Here is a 26136-nt window from a genome sequence, read left to right on the forward strand (position 1 = left end):
GTCAATTAACTTCTAAAATACTAGTGATGCCTTGTATACTTTCTTTTTTTTTTTTTTTTTTTGATACAATGATGCCTTGTATACTTATTTGTATTCCCTTGCCTGCGCAAGTGTTCATAATTAACCATAATATGACTGGGCAACTTGTGGTTAGCTCAGAGTCAGAATGGTGACCACATGATCCGATGTACAAGTCGACTCTAATATTATTTTGCACGTCATAGGCAATCTATTGGTTCAACATCTTCAAATAGAACAAATTTACCGGCGGGTGTTTTTTCTGTTAAAGATTCAAATTATTAAAATTAAATCTAAAAATAGAACAAATAAATTGGATTAAATTGCCTAGTCCGATTTAAAACTGAAGAGAGTCTGAGTTATTAAAGACAATGCTCACATCGTCATATGCATGAGTCAATTATGATATCATTGTTTTGGTCCATTAACGTAAATAAAATACATCTATCAGCATAATCCAAACATATTTCTAAACTCAAATTAATAATAATAATTTCAGAATGTTCGTTTGAAAATTGACTATTTTAATTCATTTTTTAAATTTTTTTACAGAAAGGGAAATTACATATAGGTGGAAGAAGGAAAAAAAAATTACAAACATATGGGGTATAAGTGTTTCTGTGGTGGGGGGTGCAAATGAAAGGATGTGAGAAAGTAAATGTCACTTGCACCTCTCCACGTGTTGATAATTTTTTTCTCCTTCTCTTATACAAAAATGTGCATAAAAGTAGAGAACGGTGTGATTGGCTAATCATAAATCATAATGTCCTCTCATATTTCCCAATCACTCAATACAAAATCATAGATTCACTCATCTATCAATCACAGCACACTTGAGACACCGTGTGACCATGCCCACAACTAACAAAAAACTTCTCATTCCTAAGATGTATATGACAAATAATTCGATCACTGACATCTACTCGTCACTCTAACAAAAATGTTAGGGATTCCAAATAGTTTATTATTATTTTTATCAAATGTCTCATATAGGTATGTGAAATTCACACTATGTGAGTCTCATACCCACGTAAGACATTTGATAAAAATATTAGTAAAACATGAGTTTCTACCATTACTCAAAAAAATAAATAATTATTAGTTGATTCATAACGGTGCATCTTTTTTTTTTCCTTCACCAAATTTGAGTAAAAATTCCCTTTGATATAAAGTGCTCTAACGGAGAATTTTGAATTTTCATCAAAACACCGGACGACTAGGCAGATGTTCGGCCGGTCGACTGACTAGTATATTTTTTTTACAAATTTTTGCCTAGAGGTAGTTATTCAGGAAGACATCTGGCAATGAAAATTTAACTACTATAAATAATGATTTGACGAAAGCTCATAGCGTTTTCAATCCGATAATACTCAATTTAATACTTATTTAATGAAATCATTAGAACAAATTTTTTTTTTTAATCAAATTTAAATTTGATAATAGAATTAATGAACCATTTCTAGAAATGATCTAAACGTCAGACATATTGGGAGGTTACAAAGTAACATACACCCCTTCGAACCGGTGGCCAGTCTGAAGTGATGCGGCGAATAGAAGTTTTCGCGGGAAAACCTTTTGTTGTTGTTGTTGTTGTTGCAACCCATTCTCTGGCTCTCTCTCTCTCTCTCTCTCTCTCTCAAACATGGTCTGAAGATATTTCTCATCTCTCTCTCTGACCTCGTCCCAATTTGATCAGAATTGACAGTTGAGAGATCTGCGAATCAGAGACCTCTCACTCTCACTCTCACTCTCTGTAAGTCATGCTTTCTTCAAAAGTGAATGATTTTGTTTGATTCTTTTTTGTAATTTGTTCTACAAAGTTATGCGGTTTGAAAATCCGAGTATAGACGACTACACATAGGCTTTGATGATTTCTTGCCCTTGCTATCTCAAATTCGTTTCTGATCATACATTTATGAATCTTCTAGAATATCTCATTGTTCAGTGGTTCTAAATTAATTGATTATTGAACGATTATGTGATGTTTTATGGTTGCTTTTTTCACTCAGAATCCATATATACACATATATTACCAAAAGAAAAAGATATATATACTTGTATGTTGATGATGAACAAAGAAAAGTTTGGTTAATTCTAGACTTATTTGAAGCAGTTCTGTCATTTTCATGGAGGTTTGGTGCCCCCTCCCCCTAAAATTAAAAAAAGAAAAAAAAAGAAAAGAGAAAATTAAACTTTTAATTAATATTCAAATTAAACTTTTTTGGTATCATTGTGTGCTGTTTGAGTTAATCTTGATTTTAATTAATTTTGCTGGTAGGTAGTTTATCTGAGAGATGGAACTTGAGGATGTAGAATCAGATCTCCAGGCCTTGAGAAAATTATATGGACTCCTCCAAAGTAATGGAAATGGTTCACGAAGTGAAAGCTTGGAATATGTAAGACTTCTTCGCACTACAAATAAGTTGAAATATGCATGGAAAAAAAAACCATAAAAATGCATATACATATGTATATGTAATGTATTTGTGAATTTTCGCGGTGACAGATTAAAAATAAATAAATAAATGAAGTGCCAATGTTTTGGTAATTTTTGTGCCATGGTGTTCATGTGAACCTTACAACCTTTTGTGAAGTGATTCTCTCTCTTTCTCAAAAGCAAACCAACTCAGGTAGTGTTGGCGTTGGAGGGAGGGGAGTGACTCGGACCTATACCTCTTTATGAATAGAAATAAAAGATAGGAAAGAATAGGGAAAGCTTAAGGATATTGTTTGTATCTATGGAAAAATTCTGGATGTGCCCAAATCGAAATGAAAATACTGTACATGTTAATTAGTATTCGGTACCCTTATTTCTTATTGATACATAGCGAATGGATTGTTCTTGCCTGGATCAACTGATATTAGAGAGGTGACTTGCTTTATTTTATTTTTTAGTAGTATTGATCATATTTTGGAGACACTTGATGTTATGCCAGGGAAGTGATAGAGGACAACAGAATGACTTCCATGTTTTTTTAAAATTCAAGAATCTAAACTCATAGAGTCATAGTGAAGGTGACAAGCTCTCTAAAAACTGCTTGAATCTCAACTGGAAAGCTTGTGTGATGCTCTATGCCTCAGAAAATGAAAAAAAACCTTTCATCCCTTCTTATCTCTCTGTGTGATACCTTCAGAATCATGTTGACCACTGTTGTTTCTAATTATGGGGGCAGAGAGTCTCAAGGTGATTTTTTATTTTATTTTTTTTGGAAAAGCTACTATCACCTTTTTGATGGAAATAGAACATCCAGGGCCAATTATCTGAACCAAAATTTGAAGTTTTCTTTTGACAATATTCTCAACATCAGAAAGAATTCTATTAGAAAATTTATCTGTAATCTAAAGCCAAATTTGTCGAGTAATTGAAGCTAGGAAGGGCTTTCACAGTTAAACTAAATTGATTTGAATTACTCCACCAGTTTGTGAGAAATATTATGAGGCGATGGTTTTGCAATCCAAAGAACAAGTTGAGAGAATGTTTACTCTGATAGCCTTTTGTTTTATCACCAAATCAACGGGAGCACAACCATGGAAAACTTCAATTTGAGCCCAAAGCAACTGGGACACTACCATGGGAACTATCAATATAAAACTCATAATAATCTTTTTAGATCTTATTATTGGGATTATATAAGAATTAGCAACTTTTATGAAATTATGATATGAAGCATCCTCCAGATTATCAAAATTCCATGTTCCTTTTCCATCTAGAATGCCATACTCTTATTACAATTTTCATAACATGTCGACTTCTTTTTTTCCAACAAGCAAAGAGGAGCAACCAGAAACACTTGGTACACTTTCTAACAGATTCCATGACAAACATAAAAAAATAAGAGTTAACAGTTAAAGAGTCCACTTCAAAGTCCTGGACTAATATGGGTGGCTCAATCTCACAAAAATGCTTCCTCAAAACATAATATTTGAAAAGTGGCTTTTGCACATAAATATTATTATAGTTTTGAAGCACACGCCTTTGGAAGTAGACAAGTGAGCTCATTTAAAGACAGGTTAGGAATTCCCAGATTTGTCCCTTTCACCTTATGAGTTTTTTTTTCTTCCGTCATTTGTGACCCAAAAGTTTGCCAAACATTTAAAATCATGTGATCATGCGAGTAGAGGTATAATTACTGATAAAGTATGACAGCAGAGGTATTTGAAAAATTGTTATCAATTAAGACATCTGCACCACCACTGGAAATAAGTTTTGGCTTGGCTTTTCCTGGAAAGAGCAATTGAATATCTCCATCCTGGAAACTAGTGATCTGACATATAGACACAAATCTCAGATCTACAAGATTTGCCTTACAGAATGAAGCAGCTCATTTTTTGTTAATTTGCTGACCTGGAGATCAGGTTTTGATTTTTTTGAATTTCAAGAAAATTGGACAGATTTACCTAGAAGGTGCTGCACCCACTCTGTAAAATAGCTGGTATTTGGCTAAGAGCAGGTGGAATTCTAGAGGTGCCCATAGGTTTGAAAATTTTATTATTGAAGATATTTCTCAAACTACAGTTAAGCAGTAACGAAAAAATAATTAACCTTGAGCATTGGGGGAAAGTAAATAAACCAACTTTCTCACTGTTAATGCAAATGGAGAACTAACAATTTATTTCAATGATCATCAACTCATAAATTACAATAAAACAAAACAATTTGTAATCAATTCATAATCCATAGAGACCAAACTTAATCCAAGTTTCATATCAAAAATTGGAACCAAGTGATCTTTTTTTTTTTGTTTGTTTTTGATAAATAGATCCAAGTGATCATATTCCTTCGACATATGGAAATCTAGAGAATATTGTTGCCCCTAACCTTCTCATACATATTGTGAATTACTTCTTTGGACTATGGAAGAAATCCCTAGAATGACAGAGTCAAGGGTGAGAATTTTGGTTGCGGATGTGAATTCCTTCTAATTCTAAGTGTGCTCTGTGATGGCGCTGATGCAAGGCTTGAGGCAAATAGCTTCAACTCATCATGACTAGAGGCTTCTAATTCTAAGTATGCTCTGTGTTTACTCTGGCTTAAAGATTTTCTTGCAACTCATAATCTAACTAGACATTATTATGAGTGAACATATTGAGGGTTTGCAAACCTAAAATGACATAACAAGGACATTATGTATTGTTGGTCAATATTAATTGAGGGTCTGAGAGATGTAAGAACAGAGATAGATCTAAACCTTGGCACTATTTGCACAAAGTGGTTATTCTCAAACTTGAACCTGTGTTTTCACCTGTGTTATCAAAGGAAGTCCCATTGCACCAAGCAATGCCCTTGATTTTGGTAAAACCATACAGACACACTCTTGTATGCATGCATGTACATATTGCACCACCCATAACTTGATGCATTTTGTCTAGGTTCTACAATGTGTTATACATTTTACCTCTTTTTTATTTGTACCCGTTTTTTAAAATTTTATTGTATTAGATAAATGTTTATTTTTATTATTTTTAATATTTTAATGATTTAATTGGTTGTGATCCTTGTGCCTTTAATATTTGTTCTCTGATCATGGATCATTAGAGGATAGAAAACTTCATGTTTAGATTTGCCTCTCAAAAGGTTGCTTATCATGTCATGTAGTTTCTTTTACTTTATAATTTGTTGAGCACCATCCATCTGCTGGCCAGTAGTTGAAATTACATGTAGCTTTATATTAATCTTTTAGGCTATTTAGGGGGTGAAGGTGAGACTTGGAGTTCATTATCAACTAGCATTTTGGATGTTTTGTTTGAAATACTTCAGTGATCTAATGGTTTTTTAATATTAATCTAGTATGCGGTTATGAGTAGGTTCTTCTCCTCTAAACTGCCCTTTTGCTACCTGATTTTTGGGAGTAGTCAATCATATATATATATCAGTAGCAAAGCTAATGCCTTTTTTATGCTTGAGGTCCCGTAGCTATGTTCATTGGGTTTTTGTTTTTTGTTGTTACAGTTGGATGAGAAGGCACGTGTCTTCTTAAAGAATTTACTAGATGGTGCTACTGAAAGGGTTTTTGAGGCTCACTCAAAGGTAGATTGCCTTCTCTATGTTTCCCTAATGTGTTTCCCTTTAGTTTTAGATAAAAGATGGATTTTTTCATTGAATAGAATTGGTCAAGGGAGTTCAGAATGCCTGCAGTGAGCTTTCTACAGTAATTTGATGCAGTTCAATTTCTATGGTTTAATTTAATTGCAGCTTGGATTTGTGAATATTAATTAAATCGTCTCATTATGATGTTTGTCTGATTTAGCATTTGGTGTGTCTGTGGTGTCACAGTTCATGGAAGCTCAGTTGGGTTTATACAATTTACTGCCTGATATTCAATTCGAGAAACTAAAAGGCATGCCAATGCTAAGGCCACCTGTTTCACCAGATGTATCAATAATTTCTCACGGAGTTGGTCAAAGCTCTGCTAAAGCTCCCAATTGCAATCCAATCACTACACGAGAAGATAAATGGACAATTATTACACCACCAACTCAGGCGAGTGTTTCAGAGTGGTCAAAGTTCAGCTCTTCTGCCATGGAACCTCAGAATAGGAAAAGACGTTGCAGGGCTTGCCAGCAAAGATCTATAAAGCAGGTGAAGTCTACTGAGGAACATTCTCATGAGATTACTCGGAATCCTAAAAAGGATATTGCTAGTCTTCCGCATCGACAACCAAATCAATCTAGCCATTTTTATTGGGACACGGGGCTGGTAAAATTGGACAAGCAGAGCATTGGAAGCCAGCAGAAGAAAACAATTCACAAAATTGAACCCAACCTGAGTGGTGCTGGATCTTTGACTTGTTCACCCATTATTTCAGGAAGTGGGGTTGCTAAATCAGTAGCTATATATGACACAAGCCAAGAAATTGGGAAGTCTGGTGAGACTGGCTTTATTTCAAAAGAAGTTGCTGATGCCATCAGACAAGTTGAATTGCGCATTTCGTCTTTGCAACTAGCTGCTGAGCTTGTGTGTCCATCAGAAACGATGGCCAACTCTATTCTCGGTATAGATTCAGTTAGTCCCATAAAGCAGACAAAGCAGGGTGTAGTTACCTGGAGTGAGCTGAGTCAGGATCGCAAATTTGTAATAGGCAGAGATGATTCACTGAGTAAACAGTTGAGTCAAAGAGTTCGGAACAGCAAGAAATTGAGTCGACTACCACAGGTTGTTAGCCAGAGTCACAAACCTTATTTAGTGGGAAATGACTTGTTGAGCCAGATGGCAAGACAGAACACGGTGAAGCCTAGGGAGACCGAATTGCCAGATCAGGTTGCGCGTCAGTCCTCCAAACTGCTTCTCCCATATAATGGTCCTGTGAGCAGGTTAGTGAGTGAGAAGGTTGGCCAAAGTACAAATACTGCTTTACCAAACAATGATTTGTCAGGTCATGCGGGGAAGCCTTTGTCGAAAGGACATGGCAAACCAAACTGGAGGACAATTCAGGTTACTGATCAGGATGAGCCAATGAATCGATTGCAGAGACAAAAAAATGGTCATACATCATCAAGTCATGCTCGTAATTGTGTTCGGGGTTTGAGGGTCCCACCAAGTCCAACCAATATGGCCAATGCATCTCGTTCTGCCTTTTCATCTAATAAGATGCCATGTCAGATTGAGAAGGAAAACCGAAATCAAAATTTAATGCCACAGGACCTAATCAGGAAGGGTAGAACGTCTCAACTGTCAAAGCCACATCAGATGATTACAAAGCCAACTCCGCGAGATCAGAAGATCAGTCAGCGTATGGTGTCGCCAACCTTGCATGGAAAACTGATGGATCAAGAGAGGGGTGGGGTCCAAGAAAGTAATAAGTGGGTGGCCCAACGGAAAAAGATCTTGCCACATAAGCAAGAATCAGAAGATACGAGTTCATCCTCACGTTCTTACTCCAGCTGGACAAGTCAGCAAGCTAGCTCGAGTGGTAGTGACAGCAAAGAGTATTCACTGCCGAGCCATAAACGTGGTCATCGTGATATGGTTCCCTCCAGCTGTAGTGACAGTGAAGAGTATTCACTGCCGAGCCATACTCGTGGTCAGCACGATATGAGTCCCACCAGCAGTAGTGATAGTGAGGGGTACTTACTGTCTGGTAGGACAGAAGGCCGTTATGTGGAACCTACAACCAGTGGTAGTGAGAGTGAGGTGAACTCACTGCCAAGTAGGGGCCGGCCTCATCACGTAGGTCCTACGAGTAGTAGTGAAAGTGAGGAGTGTCCACCGTCAGATCGGGTACGGGGCCATCATCACATGGCTTTGTCATCCAGATCAATCAGTATGGATTCTACCAAGGGTTCCAGATTAGGCAATCGAGTGAAGCCAAAGAAACCGATAGGCGGGTTAAGAAGATTGAAAGACAAACTAGCCCTTATCTTCCACCATCACCACCACCACCATCACCACCATCACAATGATCACAGATATCAAAAGGCCAAGGTGGGTCATGGTGGCACATCCTTGTGGAAAAACGCGGGAAAGAAGATCTTTGACAGTGCAAACAAAGGCGAAGCTTATGGAGAAAAAGCAGCTGAAAAACTAACAAAATCAGTTGTTTGCAAAGTACCGGATAAGAAACAGCATGGACATTTCTTCCACACACTTGTAAAGGGGCTACTGAATTCCAAAAAATCAAAGGTGCCGAAAGGCAGCATCAAACGTTTGGGGAGTGGTAGGCATGGCAGTAAGAAAGCGGTGAAGAAGTTGCAGTGGTGGCATATGTTTCGTCACCAGAGGGCGGTGAAAATGCCGAGCAAGACCAAGGCACGTGTCAAGCTAGGAGTTGGTAGTAAGAAAAAGCCTGCGCTACAGGCATTGCCTAAGATGAGATGAGTTGTTCTAGACCCTGTAATTGTTTCTTCCATAACGGTTTTTATGCATATATCTGTCATTCAGATTTCAAGGTTATTTTTGAGGTGTTACATATATAGAATTTATGTAAAATCGAGGTCATAGTCTCGTGGTTGTGATTGTTGGCAAATTTGCGGAGTTTTTCTTAGGCAAACACAGTTTCGTGTACATAAATATGAAAATGGAAAGTGGTATAGAGTGTGGGCTAAATATGTAAAGGGTCTACATGGGTCCCTGCGCAGGTGAACAAATGGGTCTTGTCCAACCAAATGGGCCAAGTAAACAAGCCTCCATGGGTCCATGTGCCCGAACCGTGTCTGGAAAAGCTCACCGAGAAGAATAACATGTTTGCTAATTTGGCAGGTTAACCCATTTAATATACAACCTGGCCGACTTTATCCAACCCAAACCTGTATGAAATGGACCATTTGCCACCCTAGTTCTAATTGATTCAAATAAATTACCCTACAAAGACAATCCTTTGTCTTGCCATTTTTAGACCTTGGAGATAAATTAATCAACATTATGTCCAAGGCGTTTAAAATTTGCTCATACATATAGACCCAGTCAGTTATGTATGCAATTAACTTCATAAGATTCAAATGTAAATGTAATGAGAGAGTGAGAGAGAGAGAGAAGGGGGGGGGGGGGGGGAGAGGGAGAGAAGACAAAATTGGAAAAACTACATAGAAAAAAAAAATCCTAGAATTTGAGTCTTGAAACAAAATAAACATTGAGTTTTCAATTTTGTCTTAAATCTTAATCTTTTTATTTGTTTTCAATTTTCAATATAAATCATTTGCCTATTTTCGTTAAATAGAACTGTCAAAAAGTATATTTTAATCATTAAATTCAATGGGAACAAGTATTTTAGACATTTTTCGTACACCTACATTGAGTTTAATGACTTAAATACACTTTTTCTGACTGTTTTACTTAACGGAAATAAGTGGATAGTTTAGATTGAAAATAAATTAAAAGATTAGGATTTAAATTGACAAAATTTAGAACTTCAAATTTATTTTGTTATAAAGCTAAAACTTGGGTTAAAACCTGGGTTTTTTTTTTGTTTGTTGTAATTTTCGTGAAAATTTTAAAGTGAAAAATCCTCTTTAACTGCGCCACTAGCCTATATACAAACTTTTCCCAACTTTTTCAGTTTGTATAAAAGTGATTAATCCCAATTCAAACACATATTTCTATATACAACTTTTGTATAGCATTATTCACACAATTTCCATGACCACAAGAAATAGAAAACAAATAAAACTATATTCTCATTCAACCCAATTAATATCCAAGTCCTTAAGTTTCATGAGCCACTTGTGTGTATCTTGAGAAACATAAGGTTTAGAAGGTACCTTCCCTTCACCATTGGCAGATGATACATAATCCATTTTCTTGTCTTTGGAAAGGTTTCCCTGTCTATTAGGGTGCCTCGCCTTTAGTGAGAGAAGACGAGATACTTCATGCAGTCCCCCCCATTTCTCCAATGCCCTAGCAATGTCATACCGACCTGACAAAGAAAATCCAAAAACATGAAATGCATATGAATCCAAGTCACTTAGGCCGTGTTTGTTTTGTTGGACTTGATTACATAAAACTATTAGTCTAATAGTCATAAGATTATCAATCTTTTAAGATTATGTGCCCTATCTCAGAGGTTAGAGGATAACCCTCAATTAGCATGGAGAATTATCAGAGTCCTATCACTAGACATAAGAGCATATGATGTAATGACATATCTCAAGGATATTTTGGTCATTTAACCCCTTTAATTGGGAGGTTATATTTGTACACCATAGAAATTCTCAGTTCCATTTTGCTGTTCAGATATCAAGTTCCAAACAAAAATGAATTGTTTAGATATAAACCATATGTTGGGTACTTGATATCCGGAAAATTGAATTTTAATTTTTTTTGGAAGTTGATAACTGAACATTTAATTTTTATTTGGAAATTTATATCCGAACGGCACAAATGATGTGAACTGAGAGAGTGTGGTGAGCAAATAGAAGCTACCTGTTTAATCCCCTAATTTGTGTCCCACACAGCCCATGGGACTCAGTAGTCTCTCATATGGAGATATACAAGGCCCACTTCATATCCAAACATGAGATTCAGGATTGGTCTTCAATTCTGTGGCCTTGTTGCCCAAACGAACACAGCCCAAGTGTAAGAAATAACAATTAAGTTAGCAGTCACCATAAACAACTTCTGACATTGTGCTTGTAACTGGAAAGAAATTTATAATCCATACCGGCACGCTCAAAAGACTTTCTACTAGGCATAAATGACGGGTCCATTCCCCAGCTTCTCTGGAATCGACTTATCTGCAAGATAGAAAAGGATCAGTTTTTAACTTCACCAAAAATCAAGGCCGGCAGTATTTTGATAAAGAGCAGCATAATTTTTCCTTGAAGATTAAATTACTTGAGACTTGTACATTAAGATTTTTTTTCCTTTTCATGTATTTTCCCTTTTCTTCTTATTTGTTTTTGTTTTTTTGGTGTCATTTTCCATGTCTGAACTCAAAACGAAACAACAAAATGCAAAACTTGCCTCTTCTTGCAAATTCTCAAGGTCATCCCAATAACCCTTTGGTTTACGGTGCTTGTAAGCAAGAGAAAGATTCATCAAAGACGCGATCCTTCTGAATCCCCCCATGCGTGTGATTGCCTTCTCAAATGTCCACCCTTCCATGCTTGCGAAGTTGCTTTCTCATTGGCATAAATCCTTCTTGCCCGTACTCTGATATAAAGGTAATAAGCTCAGCTTTAAGAACTTCTATATCTCTCTGCAAGCCTGGAACCTGTGGTCTTTGTCTGGAAGGATGTGGACTGTCAGAATCAAAATCAAAATCTTTCTCAACTGACATCCGATCATCATATCTGTCTTTGCTAGAGGAAGCAGTTTGCTCCTCAGAAAATATTGCATGGTCACAGGTCTCCAAAGTGTTTTGTGCTTCCCTTTTTTCAATATAATCTCGAATGGCACATAAGTTTGATGGGAGATCTTCATATATAACCTAAAAATGTCAAAATTACCATCAACAATTTTGTAAGGACGATTATTATGGTAGATGAATATATCAGAAGGTCTTATTTAAAATAAAAAATAAATATAAAATCATAAGGACTACTAATCTAAACATATAAAAGAAAACAACCATGCGGTGTGAGAGAAATTCGAACTCGTAGTCGAATAAATTTCACAAACCTCTTCCATAATAGCTTCAGAAAGAAAGGAATTCTTGTGCATTTTTGACTCCACAGAGTATTTCAATAGTGTGTGATGATTTCCAAGTTGCTCCAAAAGCCATTTTTCCTGGAAAAAGTTGAAGTCTCCTTCAACATGCTCAAAACTGATCTCCTGTTCCAGGTGTTCACACAAATCCAAGATGACACGTGCATGGAGTGCCATATACAATAAGCCCTCGCATCCTTCCTGAAAAATGACACACACAACAATAAGCGTTGTGCCTCAAGAATGGAACTTATTATTTTTTTATTATTACTCTTTCTTTTCTTTTTTTAATTTTTAATTCTAAGTCTAATTCCATTGGAGTAGATAAGCATTCATAGTGACCACAAATTTTAATGATAATCAAATTCTGTTGTACCTGCAAAATGCGAACTTTGTTGTTGTCACGCGATAAAATCTTACTGATTGCAAAATTTGGAACTATCCTGTAAAATAGTTTCACAAGGAAACAAGATCAGGAATATAAAAGTTGATTCATGATTATTAGTTGATTCATAATTGTCCTTTTTTTCCCCCACCAAATTTGAGTAAAAACTCCATTCAACATCAAGTGCTCCAACGGAGGATTTTAAGTTTTCATCAAAACACCGGTTGACTGGGCGGACGACCAGCTAATGTATTTTTTTCACAAATTTTTGCCTAGAGGTGGTCATTCGGGAGAGCATTCGGGATATCCGGTGATGAAAATTCAACAGTTATGAGCAGTGATTTGATGAACACTACAAAAAAATTGACTTTTTGCGACGGTAAAATACCGTCGCTAATATTCCTAATGCCGTCGCTAATACTTTTTGCGACGGCAAAATGACTTTTTGCAACGGCAAGAAGGGGGTCGCAACTGCAGGGGTTGCAAAAGAATTTTTGCGACGGTAAGTGCCGTCGCTAATGTTTTGCGACGGCATTTTTTGCCTTTTTGCGACGGTACCGTGCAGTCGCTAATAATGTTTAAAATTTCTTAACTTTTTTGCGACGGCCCTATTTTACCGTCGCTAAAAATGTTATTTGAGACAGCAAAAAACACCGTCGCCAATAGTCTTTTTTTTTTAAAAACACTCTTTTTTTGCGACGGTATGATACCGTCGCAGAAAGTATAAAAAAATATGAAATTTTCTATTTTTTGCGACAGTGTAATGCCGTCGCAAAAAATATTAAAAAATAATAATATTTCTATTTTAAATAATATAATTTCTATTTTTTGCGACAATATAATATCGTCGCAAAAAGTAAAACCTGTAACAAAATTAATAAAAATATTAAAATTTTCTATTTTTTGTGACGGTGGTACCGTCTCTCTCTAAGAGCTGATTATTTACATTCCATTCACAAAAACATCATAACAGAAAATAAAAATAAAAATTGATCAAACCATCAAATTCAATATTTTACAAAGAATAATTAAACTGTACATGTTCATAAAAGCATATTTAAATTATAAAATTCACCCAAATCCTAAAAAAAAATAAAATAATAAAATAAAATCTAAAATTCACCAATCAACACATTGGATATTTAAATGCTCTTACAAAAATTAAAAAATTTCCAACAAGATCTCAAGTTTGAGCCTATTTCAAAAATCAAGCTGCAAATTCCTTACTTCTAGAATCAGATCTTCCCCTCGGCAAAATTTATCCTTTTGACCTACAAATAAATAGATAACAGTTGCAAATTATAATCTTTTGGAAAAACCAACTATTTAAACACCAGTAATGAAGACAATGAAGACTGGAAAGAACACTTACGTTGTCATCAGGAACAACTGCATATCTCTCAATTGGAGAAACCAAAGCTTTCCCTGCTCACAAAAAATAATAATAATAATAATAATGGAATTCAATGTAGTCCAAAATAGTGTAATAAACTCTTATTGTAATATACCTGGGGTATTTTTTCATATCTGATGGGAGTGGGAAGGGTTGGACTTAAAGAGTTCCTACCTGTCTTGGATTGTAGAATACATAAATTTATTTTGTAGGAACTCACATGCAGAGGGTCCATCATAAAGAATTGTGAGAAGAATACTAATATGTGATTACAATTAACTCTATATATGGTAGTTAATCAGGTGTAACAAAAAAAAATTTACGAAAAAATAAAAAAAACAGGGTGTCCACTAAAAATTAATTTTTTTTTTATTTTCTGTATTTTTTGTGCAATAATTTATGATCTATGGTTGTTAGGAAAGATGAAAGGGAGACGATATAAATGCTTTAGAGCTCTAATATTGGAGTTCTAATAGCTCTAATGGAAAGTGGGTTCTACTCTGATATAATATTTTAGTCTTATTTTTTTTATCAATAATATTTGAGAGCTCTAATACAACTCTAATGATGTGGAGAGTACTCATGTGAAGGTGGGGCTCACACTCTTTATTTCTCTCTACTCTCTTTTTTCCACCTCACTAAAGCTCCATTTAGAGCTCTTAAATTAGAGTTATGTTTCATTACTCTATTTTTCACTTTACTAGAGTTCAATTAGAACTCTAATTTTAGAGGGATGAATCATAAGCCAAAAGACAATGAGAAAAGAGTTGAATAGGAAAATGGATGATTGGATGAGTGAAAGCGTAGGAAAGTGGGTGACAAGCATTTTTGTTACTCCTACTCCTATGCTAAACATTCAACCTTCCGAATTTGTCTCCTACCGATCCCAACTTTCTAGCCAGATCAGCAATGACCCGTATTACCAAAAAATTTAGTTTACAACTGTCTTCAGAGAAAACCACGGGTTATTCATAATTCAGAGATGATTTGCAAGAAAGGAAGAACGCATAAGAGGTCAGCCCCACATCACAACCAGTGAATCACAATGCGAATCATAATGGAGAAAAAAACAGACGTAGACTATAATGAGTAATAAAGAACTGATATGGAGGGAAACTAAACAAAGTATAAAGGCATGCTCTTACCTACAATAGGCCAACATAGAAAGTGATTCACCATTAAGGTATGTTCTATGGCTAAAGGCAAGTATTTCTATAGCAGGACATAAAAATTTACAACCATACTATTCTGAAATATAATGCCACTTTACTACCATCAGCTGCAACTTCACTGTAAGCATAAAATGTCGGACTTCCTAATGATTTCTGCTACAAGATTTGAGAGAGAGAGAGAGAGGGAGGGAGGGGGAGAGAGAATAGTTTTAGTTCATCCGTCCTGTTAACCAAGCCAGTGTTCCAGGGCTACCACTGCCCGTTACCATTTTCAGACCTCTTTAAGTGACAAGAGTTTATTGAAAGAAATAAGAAAATGAACAAAGAAGATGCAACTCACTTTAAGAACTCTGCTGAGGCTGGTTTATGAAATTGATATGCCATATGAGTAAGTTGATATGAAAGTCTTCTACAACTCTTTCCTTAAACGACCTCTACTATAGTAGTATCACATTTGAACAATAATAAATTCAGTTGGAAACTCTACCTGCAAGTTGAATCTTTTTCAAACAAAACTATGCATGAGGCTACAAATTACTGACTTATGAAATTATGTATCATTAAATCCATGATCAGTTCGGTTGCACTTAAAGCAAAGGGGAAAAAAAAAAAAGAAAAAGAAAAAAAAAAAGAGGATATAGGAGACACTAGGGGTAGGAATGGTTGCTATGAGGATACATGTGTTCTAGTAACAATTAGAAAAGAAAGAGAGAAAGAAGGATCCATGGTGTCTTCACCATTTCTTCGCCTTTGAATGTAGCATAAGGTCAGACAAGTGCAGATTTATCTCAGTAATAGACTACTTCCTTGGTGCATGACTCCACACACAGGCCAAAGGAAATCAATTCAACAAACAAAATATTTACAATTTACTAAATCCCATATGACAGACCATGTTGCAAATTTCATTTATGAAACCTCACTGATCCCATTTCTTGAGAACGTAGAAATGATTTTCCTAAACCCATTCAAAAACAAAAACAAAAACAAAACAAAACAAGAGAGAGAGAGAGAGAGAGAGAGAGAGAGAGAGAGAGAGAGAGAGAGAGAGAGAGAGAGAGGAGAGAAGGTTTCTGCATAAGGTCTGCAGGATAGTTCCTGAGCCTACCTCCTAAAGATGAATAAGAAACAATAGGTTGTTGTGTCCTCTGTTCATTAGTTGACAGATTTCTTTCCCTTTTCTTTTGATCTTGAGGTTATTTGGACCATTTGTTGGGAAGGAAGGCAAAGCGCAGCATGGAACCTTTCTATGAGCCTTTCATTATCATTTTCATTAAGATTCAGAACAAGTTTCCTCTTACTGTGTCTTCTCAGCAATCAACTAGAGCCTTAGAGGGTTAGCATATGGGTTGGCAATAGGATGAAAAAGAACATGATAATGTAGTAGATAACAGTTTGCTGCATTTGCTACAAAGAAGACGAGAAGAGAACATAAAAGATGAAGCATTTGATGTGATGAAGTGCTCTAACATTGCTAGACAAAAATCATAGCAGGATGTTTTCAGTCCTGATAACTTTAATCCATCAGACCTCAAAATCTAGTAGTTCTTGGCTGTAGATGACTAAAACAGACAAAACAAATTTCCTTTTGTCATAAGTCCATAATGACCAAGTTTCATGACTTGCAATGCAGATCTCGACATTTATAAGGTCTGCAATTGTACCAGATTAGATCATTCATGCCCTCTTTCTCAAATTTAACACCGTCAATTTGGTTAGCTATTTAACCAGGACAAAACAAATAACACATGCATGTAGCATCACTGAAATGACCATTTTCAAAATTGCCTGGTGAGATAAGCACTTAACAAGTTAGCATCATCAAAAAAATGGTATGTCAATATTGATGAACTGAAGTCCTTGAGTCCTTCCATGGTAAATTCTGCTTAAAAATGCAAATGGGTACACTTAATTAGTACTAGAGTTAATGCACACACCAATCAGTTAACTAATTCCCAACTTCTCTCTATTTTGTATCATTTTAATTATCAAAATCAAAATAAAAAAACAAAAGAAATTGATGGAAACGCAATTGCTATTTTGTTGACCAACTAGCTATATACAAGGTTTGATGGAATAAGAACGGCATAATATCTTCTATCGTTAAAGTTTATGTTCTTCTGTTATTACTAATTGTACTATCGTGCCTTAAAATTCACATATTTTATAGATTCTTATTAGATCATACATTAAAGCATAATGGAAAAATTTATGAAATACAAGATTGTTAGCGGGATTAAAAAAAAAGGATCACAAGATTCAGAATTCCATTAGATTATTTAATAGAAGAAAAAGGTCCACTTATGATTATTTAATTAAACACTGTTTACCAATTGAGTCAAAGCCATGGAAGAAGCATCACAATCTTTTCCCCCTGGTACAAAACCAGTAGCAATGTTAAACAATTATATCCACAAAAACACTATTTTAGAGTATACAATTGATTCTAAAAATAAATAACAATACATGAATTTAATTCTAAAGCTCCGTTGAACAACAAAGAGAATTATGTTTAGAAACAAATGGTCAAGAAATGGCACAATCTTTCTATAACGGAAATGAAGCAACTTGGAAAAGCATTTTGAGTCATTTTTCCACTTTCTGTCCATGACAGATTCACAATGAGATCTAAATAGACCTAAATCTTCAGTTTCTGATTATTTGGGATATGACCAAAAAATAAAAAAAGGGGGAGTTTCTACTTAGTCAGAGCATAATACTGTGAATTCTTAGTTTTTTCAACTTCCAAAGCGACAGAAATATTCAAGATTTCTTCTTTTAAATATATATATTTGTGGCAGCTTCCTCATAACTTGAATCCTAATGCATTTTCCACATATTGCATACAATATTCACAATTTTTAGAGATGTTTTCACAATTTTTAGATAGTTTCACACACCATTCACATTTCTATAACAGAAATGATTCCACTTGAAAAATAATTTTGTCATTTCCCCTTTTCAGTCAATCATAGATTCACAACAAGATCTAAATAGACCCTGAATCTTCGATTTCTCATTATTTGGTATATGACAACCAAAAAAAAAATGAATCTCTACTCATCAGAGCATAATACTATGGATTTTTCGTTCTTTCAACTTTCAAAGCAACCAAAATATTATAGATTTCTTCTTTTTTATATTTCTTTGTGGAATCTTCCCAATAATTAGAAACCTAATGCATTTTCACATATTTCATACAATATTTACAATTTTTAGAGATATTTTCGTACACTATTCACATACTTCTACACAATTTTTACACATACATCGCAACTAATGACTATAAATCAGAGATATATCTGATATATATATATATAAAACAACCATCGGGCCGAGAGAGAGAGAGTTTACCTGTGAGTAGATCGGCGGTACGATGATCGGTGCGAATCGATGAGATGAGCAACGAGAGAGTAAGAGAGTGATCGGTGCAGAGATGAACGAGATCAGTGCAGAGATAAACGAGAGGGTGAGAGAGAGAGAGAGAGAGAGGCGACTGAGAGAGTGATCGGTGCAGAGATAAACGAGAGGGCGAGAGAGAGAGAGAGAGGCAACTGAGAGAGTGATGTGAGGGAGACGATTAGTTTTAGGGTTTTTTTTGGTTCTAAAGAGATTGGGAATTTTGGGGCGCGGGAATGAAAAAAATGAGAGAGCCGAGCGGGCGGGGTGAAAATAAAATAAAAAAAAAAAATCATCATAAATAAATATTTAAATAATAAAAATAAATAAATAATAATTTTTATTTTCTTTCCGTTATTAAAGTTGATTTGTTTCATATATATTTCAATGAAAAATATTTTCACTAAAATAAAAATTATTTTTTTGTACTCAATGAAAAATATTTTTTTGTGGTCTATTTTTTTTATTACTAAAAATCATGAACTAATTTTTTGTAGTAGAGGAAAAGGAGCGGCAGCAGTAGTGAAGGTGGTGGATAAGAGATGATGGTGGTGGCGGCGGTGATGGTGATGGCGAAACAGATTAGTGGTGAAGTTGTGGTAGTGGTAGTGTAAATGGAGTGACAGGGGTGAAAGAGAGGTAATGGTAGTAGCAGTGGTAGTGGTGGTAGTGGAGTGGTGGCGATAGTAGTAGTAATGGTAGTCGTAGAGGTGAAGTGGCTACAGTAGAAGTAATGGTGGTAGTGGAATGGTGTTTGCAGTAGTGGTGAAGGTGATAGAGGAGATGGGTGGTGAGAGAGATAAATGAGTGAGAGACAGATAGAGAAGAGAGAGAAAGACAGAGTGATGAGCGAGAGAGAGATAAAGAGAGAAAGAGATATAGAGAGAGATAGAGAGGCAGAGAGAGAAATCGATAGAGAGAGACATATAGAAAAATAGAGATAAACAAGAGATGAGAGAGACATATAGAAAGAGAGCGAAAAGAGATGAACGATAAAGAGAATAGAAAAATAGAGAGATAGAGAGAAAAGAGATGAGCGAGAGAGATAGAGAGAGAAAAGAGAAGAGAGAGATAGAGAGAAGAGAGATGAGCGAGGGAGACATAGAGAGAAGACAAATGAGAGAGATAGAGAGAAAAAAGATGAACGAAAGACACACAGACAAACAGACAAACAGATAGATAGACAAACAGACAGAGAAATAAGAGTGATGAGTGAAAGAGAGAAAGAGAAGAGTGGTGGTAGTTGAATGACATTTGCAGTAGTGGTAAATGTGGTAGAGAAGATGGGTAGTGAGAGAGAAAGATGAGTGAGAGACAAATAGAGAAAAGAGATAGAGAGACAGAGTGATGAGCGAGAAAGAGACAAAGTGGTCGCTAAAAGTGCATTTTCTTATAGTGGATCGATAAATCGATAGGGAGCTCAATAAATAAAGAAGACAGATAATTCAAAACTCTGTTCAAAACTTAATTCAAATCAATTTTTTAAATATTTTAAATATTTAAATATTTTAAAAATATTTTAATTTTGTAAGAGACAGATAAAGAAGAGAGATAGAGAGAGAGACACAGAGATAGAATGATGAGCGAGAGAGAGATAGACAAAGTGGTTGCCAAAAGTGTATTTTCTTATAGTGGATCGATAAATCGAGAAGGAGCTCGATAAATAGAGAAGATAGGAGTAAGAGAGTGAGCAAGTCGAACATAGTGAGGGAGAAATAGACAAATAGACAAGTAGACACACAGAGAGAAAAGAGTGATGAGTGAGAGAGAGACAGGGAGAGAGATAGACAGAAAAAGAAATAGAGAGAGAAAGAAAGAAAGAGATGGAAAGATAGAAAAAGAGAGAGAAACAAGAGATGAGCGAGAGATAGACAAAAAAAGAGAGAAATAGAGCGAAAATAGATGAGCGAGAGAGAGACACAGAAAAAGAGAGAGACAGAAGGAGAAGAGAAATGAGCGAGAGAGATAGAGAGAGATAGAAAGAGAGAGAAAAAAAAAGAAATGAGAGAGATAGGGATAAGAGAGATGAGCGAGAGAGATAGAGAGAGAAAACATATGAGAGAGATAGAGAGAAGAGAGATAGGCGAGAGACACAGAGAGAAAATGAGAGAGAGAGAAACAGGCAGACATAGAAAGAGAGAGAGAGATAGAGATAGAGAGAAATGAATTAAAAGAGATAAAGAGGAGAGAGAGAGATAGAGACAGAGAGACAGGAAAATGAAAAAATGAATGAAAAGAGAAATGTTATATCAAAAGAGTAAGACGACATTGTTTTTTTAATTTTTTTTGCGACAAAAAAATACCGTTGAATTTATTCAAATCATTTTGTGACTGTATATATATGAAGCTATCTCAAAACCACAATCACCAAAATCTTTTAAAAATTCACTAAATACCAAAAATACAAAAAAAAAAATACCATAATTAAATTCTTTTTTTTTTTTGTATTTTTATGTATTTATTAATTTTTAAAAATATTTTTTCATAAATTTTTTATTTTTTAGATACATCTAAGTAAGGTACATCTAAAAAAAATATTTAAAATTTTAAAAATATTCACTAAAAAAAAACACGAAAGCCACTTTTTGTGACGGCAGAAAATGCCGTCTCAAAAAAGCAGAGTATTTGCGACGGCACCATTTGCCGTCTCAAAAAAGTAGAGCATTTGCGACGGCACTACTTGCCGTCTCAAAAAATGAGAGTATTTGCGACGGCAGAAAATACCGTCGCTAATACTCTCATTTTTTGAGACGGCAAATAGTGCCGTCGCAAATGCTCTGCTTTTTTGAGACGGCAAATGGTGCCGTCGCAAATACTCTGCTTTTTTGAGACGGCATTTTCTGCCGTCTCAAAAAGTGACTTTTTGAGACGGCAAGTGTGCCGTCGCCAATAGTTCCGTCTCATATACCCAGTTTTCTTGTAGTGGAAAGCTCTCAGAGTTCTCAATTTGATAATTTTTTTTTTTAATATTCTCAAATTAATACTTATTTGATGAAACAATTAGAATAGAAGAAAAAAAAAATTCATCAGATTTATATTTAATAACAAAATTAATGAACCATTAGAGATGATCTCAATGTTGGATATATTGGGAGGTTACAAAATAACATGCATTCTTTCAAACCGGTGGCCAGTCTATATGTTCATGATTAAGTAAGATGTATTTTATCGGTTTTAAGTATGGAATATTTTTAAGATTAAAGGAAATGATATATTCTCCCCTTGTCATAATAATGTTTAGATCTGTGATGTTAAGAAATTACTGCGTTGAATATTTGATAAGATGTGTTTGTGTCCTAATTGAAATTGTGTTGAATACGATTGGCTGTACGGAGAAGTTATGTATATAATGACCCCTCTTAGAATTGTGTATTTGTTATGGAAACCTGTGATCTGAAATTTGAAATTTGACATTTGACTTGTCATATGTAATCTGTATTGTTATGTGTAAATTGTAATATGTACCCACATTACGTGTTTACTTATGTAAGACATATAAAAAAAAGAGAGAAAACGAAAGAGGTTAAATTAATTTGTGCCGTAACAAGAAGAAATGCTTCTTAAGGGAAGGTGTTCCATCTCACGGTCATGAGTGGCTCTCTTTGCTCACATAACATAGTTGGTTATGGAAAGTACTTAAGTATACGCAAGACTACTAGAAGTTAACAGTTTAAGTGTGGGTGATATTTTGAATAAAGCTATGATATAATGTAGGATAAAACTTTGCTTTGTTTTGTTTTGAAAAATAATTGATCAAGCATGAATAATTACCCAATAGTTCTGTACCAAGTATTATCTTTCTTTTGACGATATTCTTGAAAGGTCCTTTCGTGCTGGGGGACGTTAAGCTTATGTAGCACCCTTGTTGAGAATTATGTTTGCCATCGACGGTCTTGTACGGGTGGATTATGTTTTGCCACAGACAATTTTCCAAGTGGGTTATCTAACCGATTTTGGATCGGCCATCGACGGTCATGAACGGGTGTGCTTCGAATCCGAGGCGGTTAGTCCTGTGTTTCGCTGGAACTGTCATCCTTGTATCAGGTAGATGTTAATAAACATCCTGAGAATCTTTGATTTGAAATATGGTTCTCCTTGTGTTACCGTATTTAAAAGTAAAGTTATGAAGAATTAATGAAATTGATTGGGATTCTTCTTCCTATCGTTTTGATCTTGTAAAGAATTAGTATATATGGTTTGAATCCATATAACGATATGACTTTGATATGTTTTTGGAACCTTGTTTGGTAAGTTCTGATATCTGATTCAATTATGCATAACCGGATTTGAAACTCGTCATGTAATTGATTTCTTTTGGGCACTATATAATCTTCATTGATGACTCGTCTCCGTGATTTACATATGAACTACTAACATTGGGTTGATCTAATTATGAACATGATAAAGAACATTGCCATTGTTTTGATGGCAATTGAAATTGTGCCCCGGGAACACACGAAGTATGTGCTTCAGGAAATGATATTTATTATGTCCCTCTATTTGAGAATTGTATGTTTCTGTATCTCAGAGTTGATGCTGTGAAATGTGTTGACAGGAAAATGTTGTGATTATAAATCCTGCCTACTGAAAATTTTATGTCTTAAGTATTCTGAAATAAACTCTTGTGGTCTTATCTTATTGGTACATGACCCTATGAAATAAATACATAGAGTTGTTTGTCTTACTCCACATACCTGAAATAGATGGCGAAAATACTAATTGGATAAAATGATGAGATGCTTATTATGTTAAGGACTTTTGACTAATTGTGATAAATATTGGATTTCCCTATGCATGGTTCGAACGGAGAAATTAATTGAACATCTGTAACAGAATTAAATAAGCGTGTGAGACTGAGTTTTTTTTTAATCTGTTACATAATAGAACAAGTTTGAGGGACCAAACTTATTTAAGGGGGGGAGAGTGTAATGACCCGATCCTCGTACATGTTTTCTGATATACTTTCAGTCCCTTATTTTGTGCATTTAAATGCTTCATGTAGAGTTTCATGAGAAATTAAGTTTAAACACATGGATGTTATGATTTGAAATCTATATCTGTTTAGTAAGGAAAGCATCCGTCACAATTGGATCAGAAATTGAGAGCCTTAGAGGCTTGATAATCCGAAATTAATTTCATATTTGAGCTCAGCATAATTTTTAGGTAATAATAAGCATTTTTGTGAAATTTCAATTTGGAATGATTAAACTGATTAAATTTTATCCTATTCACTTTTTATATATATATGTATATGCTTAAGCCATTTGACTCATGAACCTTAAAAACAAAAACACTTCTTGAGAGGGTTAAAAAAAAAGGGGAATTAAGGAGAAAAAGAAAAGAAAAGTCTTTCAAGGAAGGAATTGGGGAAGATTTAGAGGATTGTGGAGAATTTGACTCAAGGTAAGACCTCTCTCTTTTTGAATAAAAAAAGGAATTCCTCTATGTTGTTGTGCTAAATGATTTATGGAGTTGTTATCTTTTGTGTTGAATTGATTTGGAGTTGTATTGAGTGAGAATTCATCTTATTTCCTCAATTATCAAACTTGAACCCAACTATATGGATATATGGTTGCTTATATGTGTGTATGTGTAAGGAATTGGAAGCATGGTGGAATTGGTTCATGTTCATAAGTTTTAAAGATCAAAGATCCAAGTTATGTTGAGATTGATATATGTTATGATGTTTATTTACATGTTTTTGAACCATATTCTAACCATTAAAAAACCTATTTTGAGCCTTGAAAAAGAGTACCAAAAATTGGATTTTTGCTGAATTTTCGAACTGCTTTCTGCCAGAATCGCCGCACGTGCGGCCTAAACTGCAAAAATTCGTTCGCTCTGTTTTGCGTGCTTAACCCTCTGGTATTTTTGAAATTCATGTTTGAAGTTCCTAAGATGCTTGTAAATTTGTTCGAAATGAAATGATGCAGGAAATGAATTAAGAAAGAAAAAGAACTAATGTCTAAGTTATGTATGTGTACAGGGCACATTCTAGGAGGGACAAACACTCCATTGCAGCACTGTGAGTAGTAGTACGGTAGTCGTACGTTCAATTATTGTTAATGATTCTTAATGTTAACATTCTATACCTTGCAAGTAATTATGTTAACAATATGTTGATTGGAAAATCTAAAGGCATTATTCCGCAGTACATTTTATTTACTGTTGATAAAGAATACTAACGTTATTTGCAAGATAGCCATAGAGATTCATGACGAATCAAGGGTGCTTATAAGCACTATGGAACCATGGTATTCACGTATCTCTGACATCATTCAATCTGTACAATGTGCTTACCTTTTGTTAATAATTATTAGGAATGTCCTGTTAGACTTAAGTTAACCATGTTAACTCATGTGAATGATGTAACGGTTACCATTAGTACTCTGTTAATTACAAGTCAACTATGTTAACATATATGAACGATCAAACAAAAGTGTATACTTCTACATGCTACTGATTAATAGATCAAGTGAATTACACCATTTCTTAATGAATAAAAAGGAATTATGTTCATTCTTGAAAAACGGATTTTGAGTAAAGGTGAGAGCCTACTGTTTTGTTGTTCATAGGCCACAGGCCAATCAATTATAGGTTATTAAGTGTAGACACCTTCGAAGAATCAAAATAATTGGAAGGCTATGTGTATTCATGTGAATTGGAAGTTATTCAGAAACTACGGCATAAGTGCAAAAGTTTAACATTGGTGTGTGACCCTCATGAAAATGTGAATTATTCTATCTTTGTTAAGCATACAATAATAACATGATATGACAAGAAATGCCTTATATTCTAACATGTACATTTTGAATCACTGAATGATTGTCCATTTAGATAAAGGTATTCAAGGCATCCTTAGCACAAGGCCCTTACCTGGGGGTAATAATATAGTGGGTCATGTATGTTACAAGTTTATATCTGTTACAAGTTTAAGTATGTTTATGTTACAAGTTTACATATGTTACAAGTTTACATATGTTACAAGTTCATGTATATTACAAATTTAAGTATGTTACAAGTTCTCAGTACCGGAGGACTCCTTTATAGAACTAACAAGAATGCGTTTTATTGATTTGTTAGCGCTATTGAAATGCCAAGCACAGTCAAGTATGAATTCGGATTGCTATTTATGATTCAAGCAGAATGCGTATGTATGAATTTGTTTTCGTTTATGGTATGACATGATATGTATGGTTTGGTCTGTAAAACCTATTAATTCCTGGGATGGAACAAAGTGCTACTTGGTACTAAGTGTTATGTTGTGAGCCACCTCTAGAGTCCATGTGAGACACCTCTTGAATCCATTCATATATGAACTAGGCTTAAAGCCAATATGGGCCTATAGCCATTCTGTATGATCCATTAGGCCAAAGGCCATCCTGTGTTTCTGGTATGGGGCAAGTGCTGTACGGGACTAAGTGCTGCAGCGCGAGCTATCTCTAGAATCCGTACGAGCTACCTCTTGAGTCCATACATATGTGAAAGTTATGAGGCCTATGGCCATTCCGTATAAGTTGTTATGATATGAAACAAAGTGCTACATGGAACTAAGTGCTACGATGTGAGTCACCGCTAGAATCCGTGTGAGACATCTCTTGAATTCATACAAATATGTTCAAGGGCTTCATGCCATATGTACAAGGGCTATATGCCATCATGTTTAGGGGCTTTATGCTATATGTTCAAG

General features: G+C 35.0%; 2 protein-coding genes and 1 long non-coding RNA gene across 6 annotated transcripts; 1 reads left to right on the forward strand and 2 right to left on the reverse strand.

Annotated features, from left to right (window-relative positions):
• The first annotated feature begins 1470 nt into the window (after positions 1-1470).
• On the forward strand, positions 1471-8944 carry LOC114307528 (uncharacterized). Of its 3 annotated transcripts, none has more exons than XM_082890073.1 (4): positions 1471-1775; positions 2297-2414; positions 5969-6046; positions 6293-8944. In XM_082890073.1, the coding sequence occupies exons 2-4, from the start codon at positions 2313-2315 to the stop codon at positions 8831-8833; spliced, it is 2721 nt and encodes a 906-aa protein (XP_082746199.1). In that variant the 5' UTR covers positions 1471-1775; positions 2297-2312; the 3' UTR covers positions 8834-8944. The 3 variants fall into 3 exon arrangements, with proteins under 3 accessions (XP_082746199.1, XP_082746202.1, XP_082746208.1); XM_082890076.1 differs by having other exon boundaries at positions 1493-1771; XM_082890082.1 differs by lacking the exon at positions 2297-2414 and having other exon boundaries at positions 1495-1771.
• On the reverse strand, positions 2438-12322 carry LOC114307500 (uncharacterized). 2 transcript variants are annotated; one of them, XM_082890091.1, is made up of 3 exons: positions 11112-11205; positions 10213-10367; positions 2438-4283 (listed from the first exon to the last, which is right to left on the reverse strand). In XM_082890091.1, exons 1-3 carry the CDS (start codon positions 11155-11157, stop codon positions 4146-4148), a joined length of 339 nt encoding a protein of 112 aa, XP_082746217.1. In that variant the 5' UTR covers positions 11158-11205; the 3' UTR covers positions 2438-4145. The 2 variants fall into 2 exon arrangements, 1 of the variants encoding a protein (XP_082746217.1); XR_014341459.1 differs by lacking the exon at positions 2438-4283 and adding an exon at positions 12071-12322 and having other exon boundaries at positions 10026-10367; positions 11112-11879.
• A 1127-nt stretch (positions 12323-13449) lies between these two features.
• On the reverse strand, positions 13450-17102 carry LOC145800421 (uncharacterized). The gene is made up of 2 exons (XR_014341460.1): positions 13855-17102; positions 13450-13753 (listed from the first exon to the last, which is right to left on the reverse strand). It is a non-coding gene; the product is annotated as an uncharacterized LOC145800421 (long non-coding RNA).
• Between the last annotated feature and the right edge of the window lie 9034 nt (positions 17103-26136).

This window comes from Camellia sinensis, chromosome 1 (genome assembly GCF_055761805.1).
Source record: "Camellia sinensis isolate YWXY chromosome 1, ASM5576180v1, whole genome shotgun sequence".
Classification (NCBI taxonomy): domain Eukaryota; kingdom Viridiplantae; phylum Streptophyta; class Magnoliopsida; order Ericales; family Theaceae; genus Camellia; species Camellia sinensis.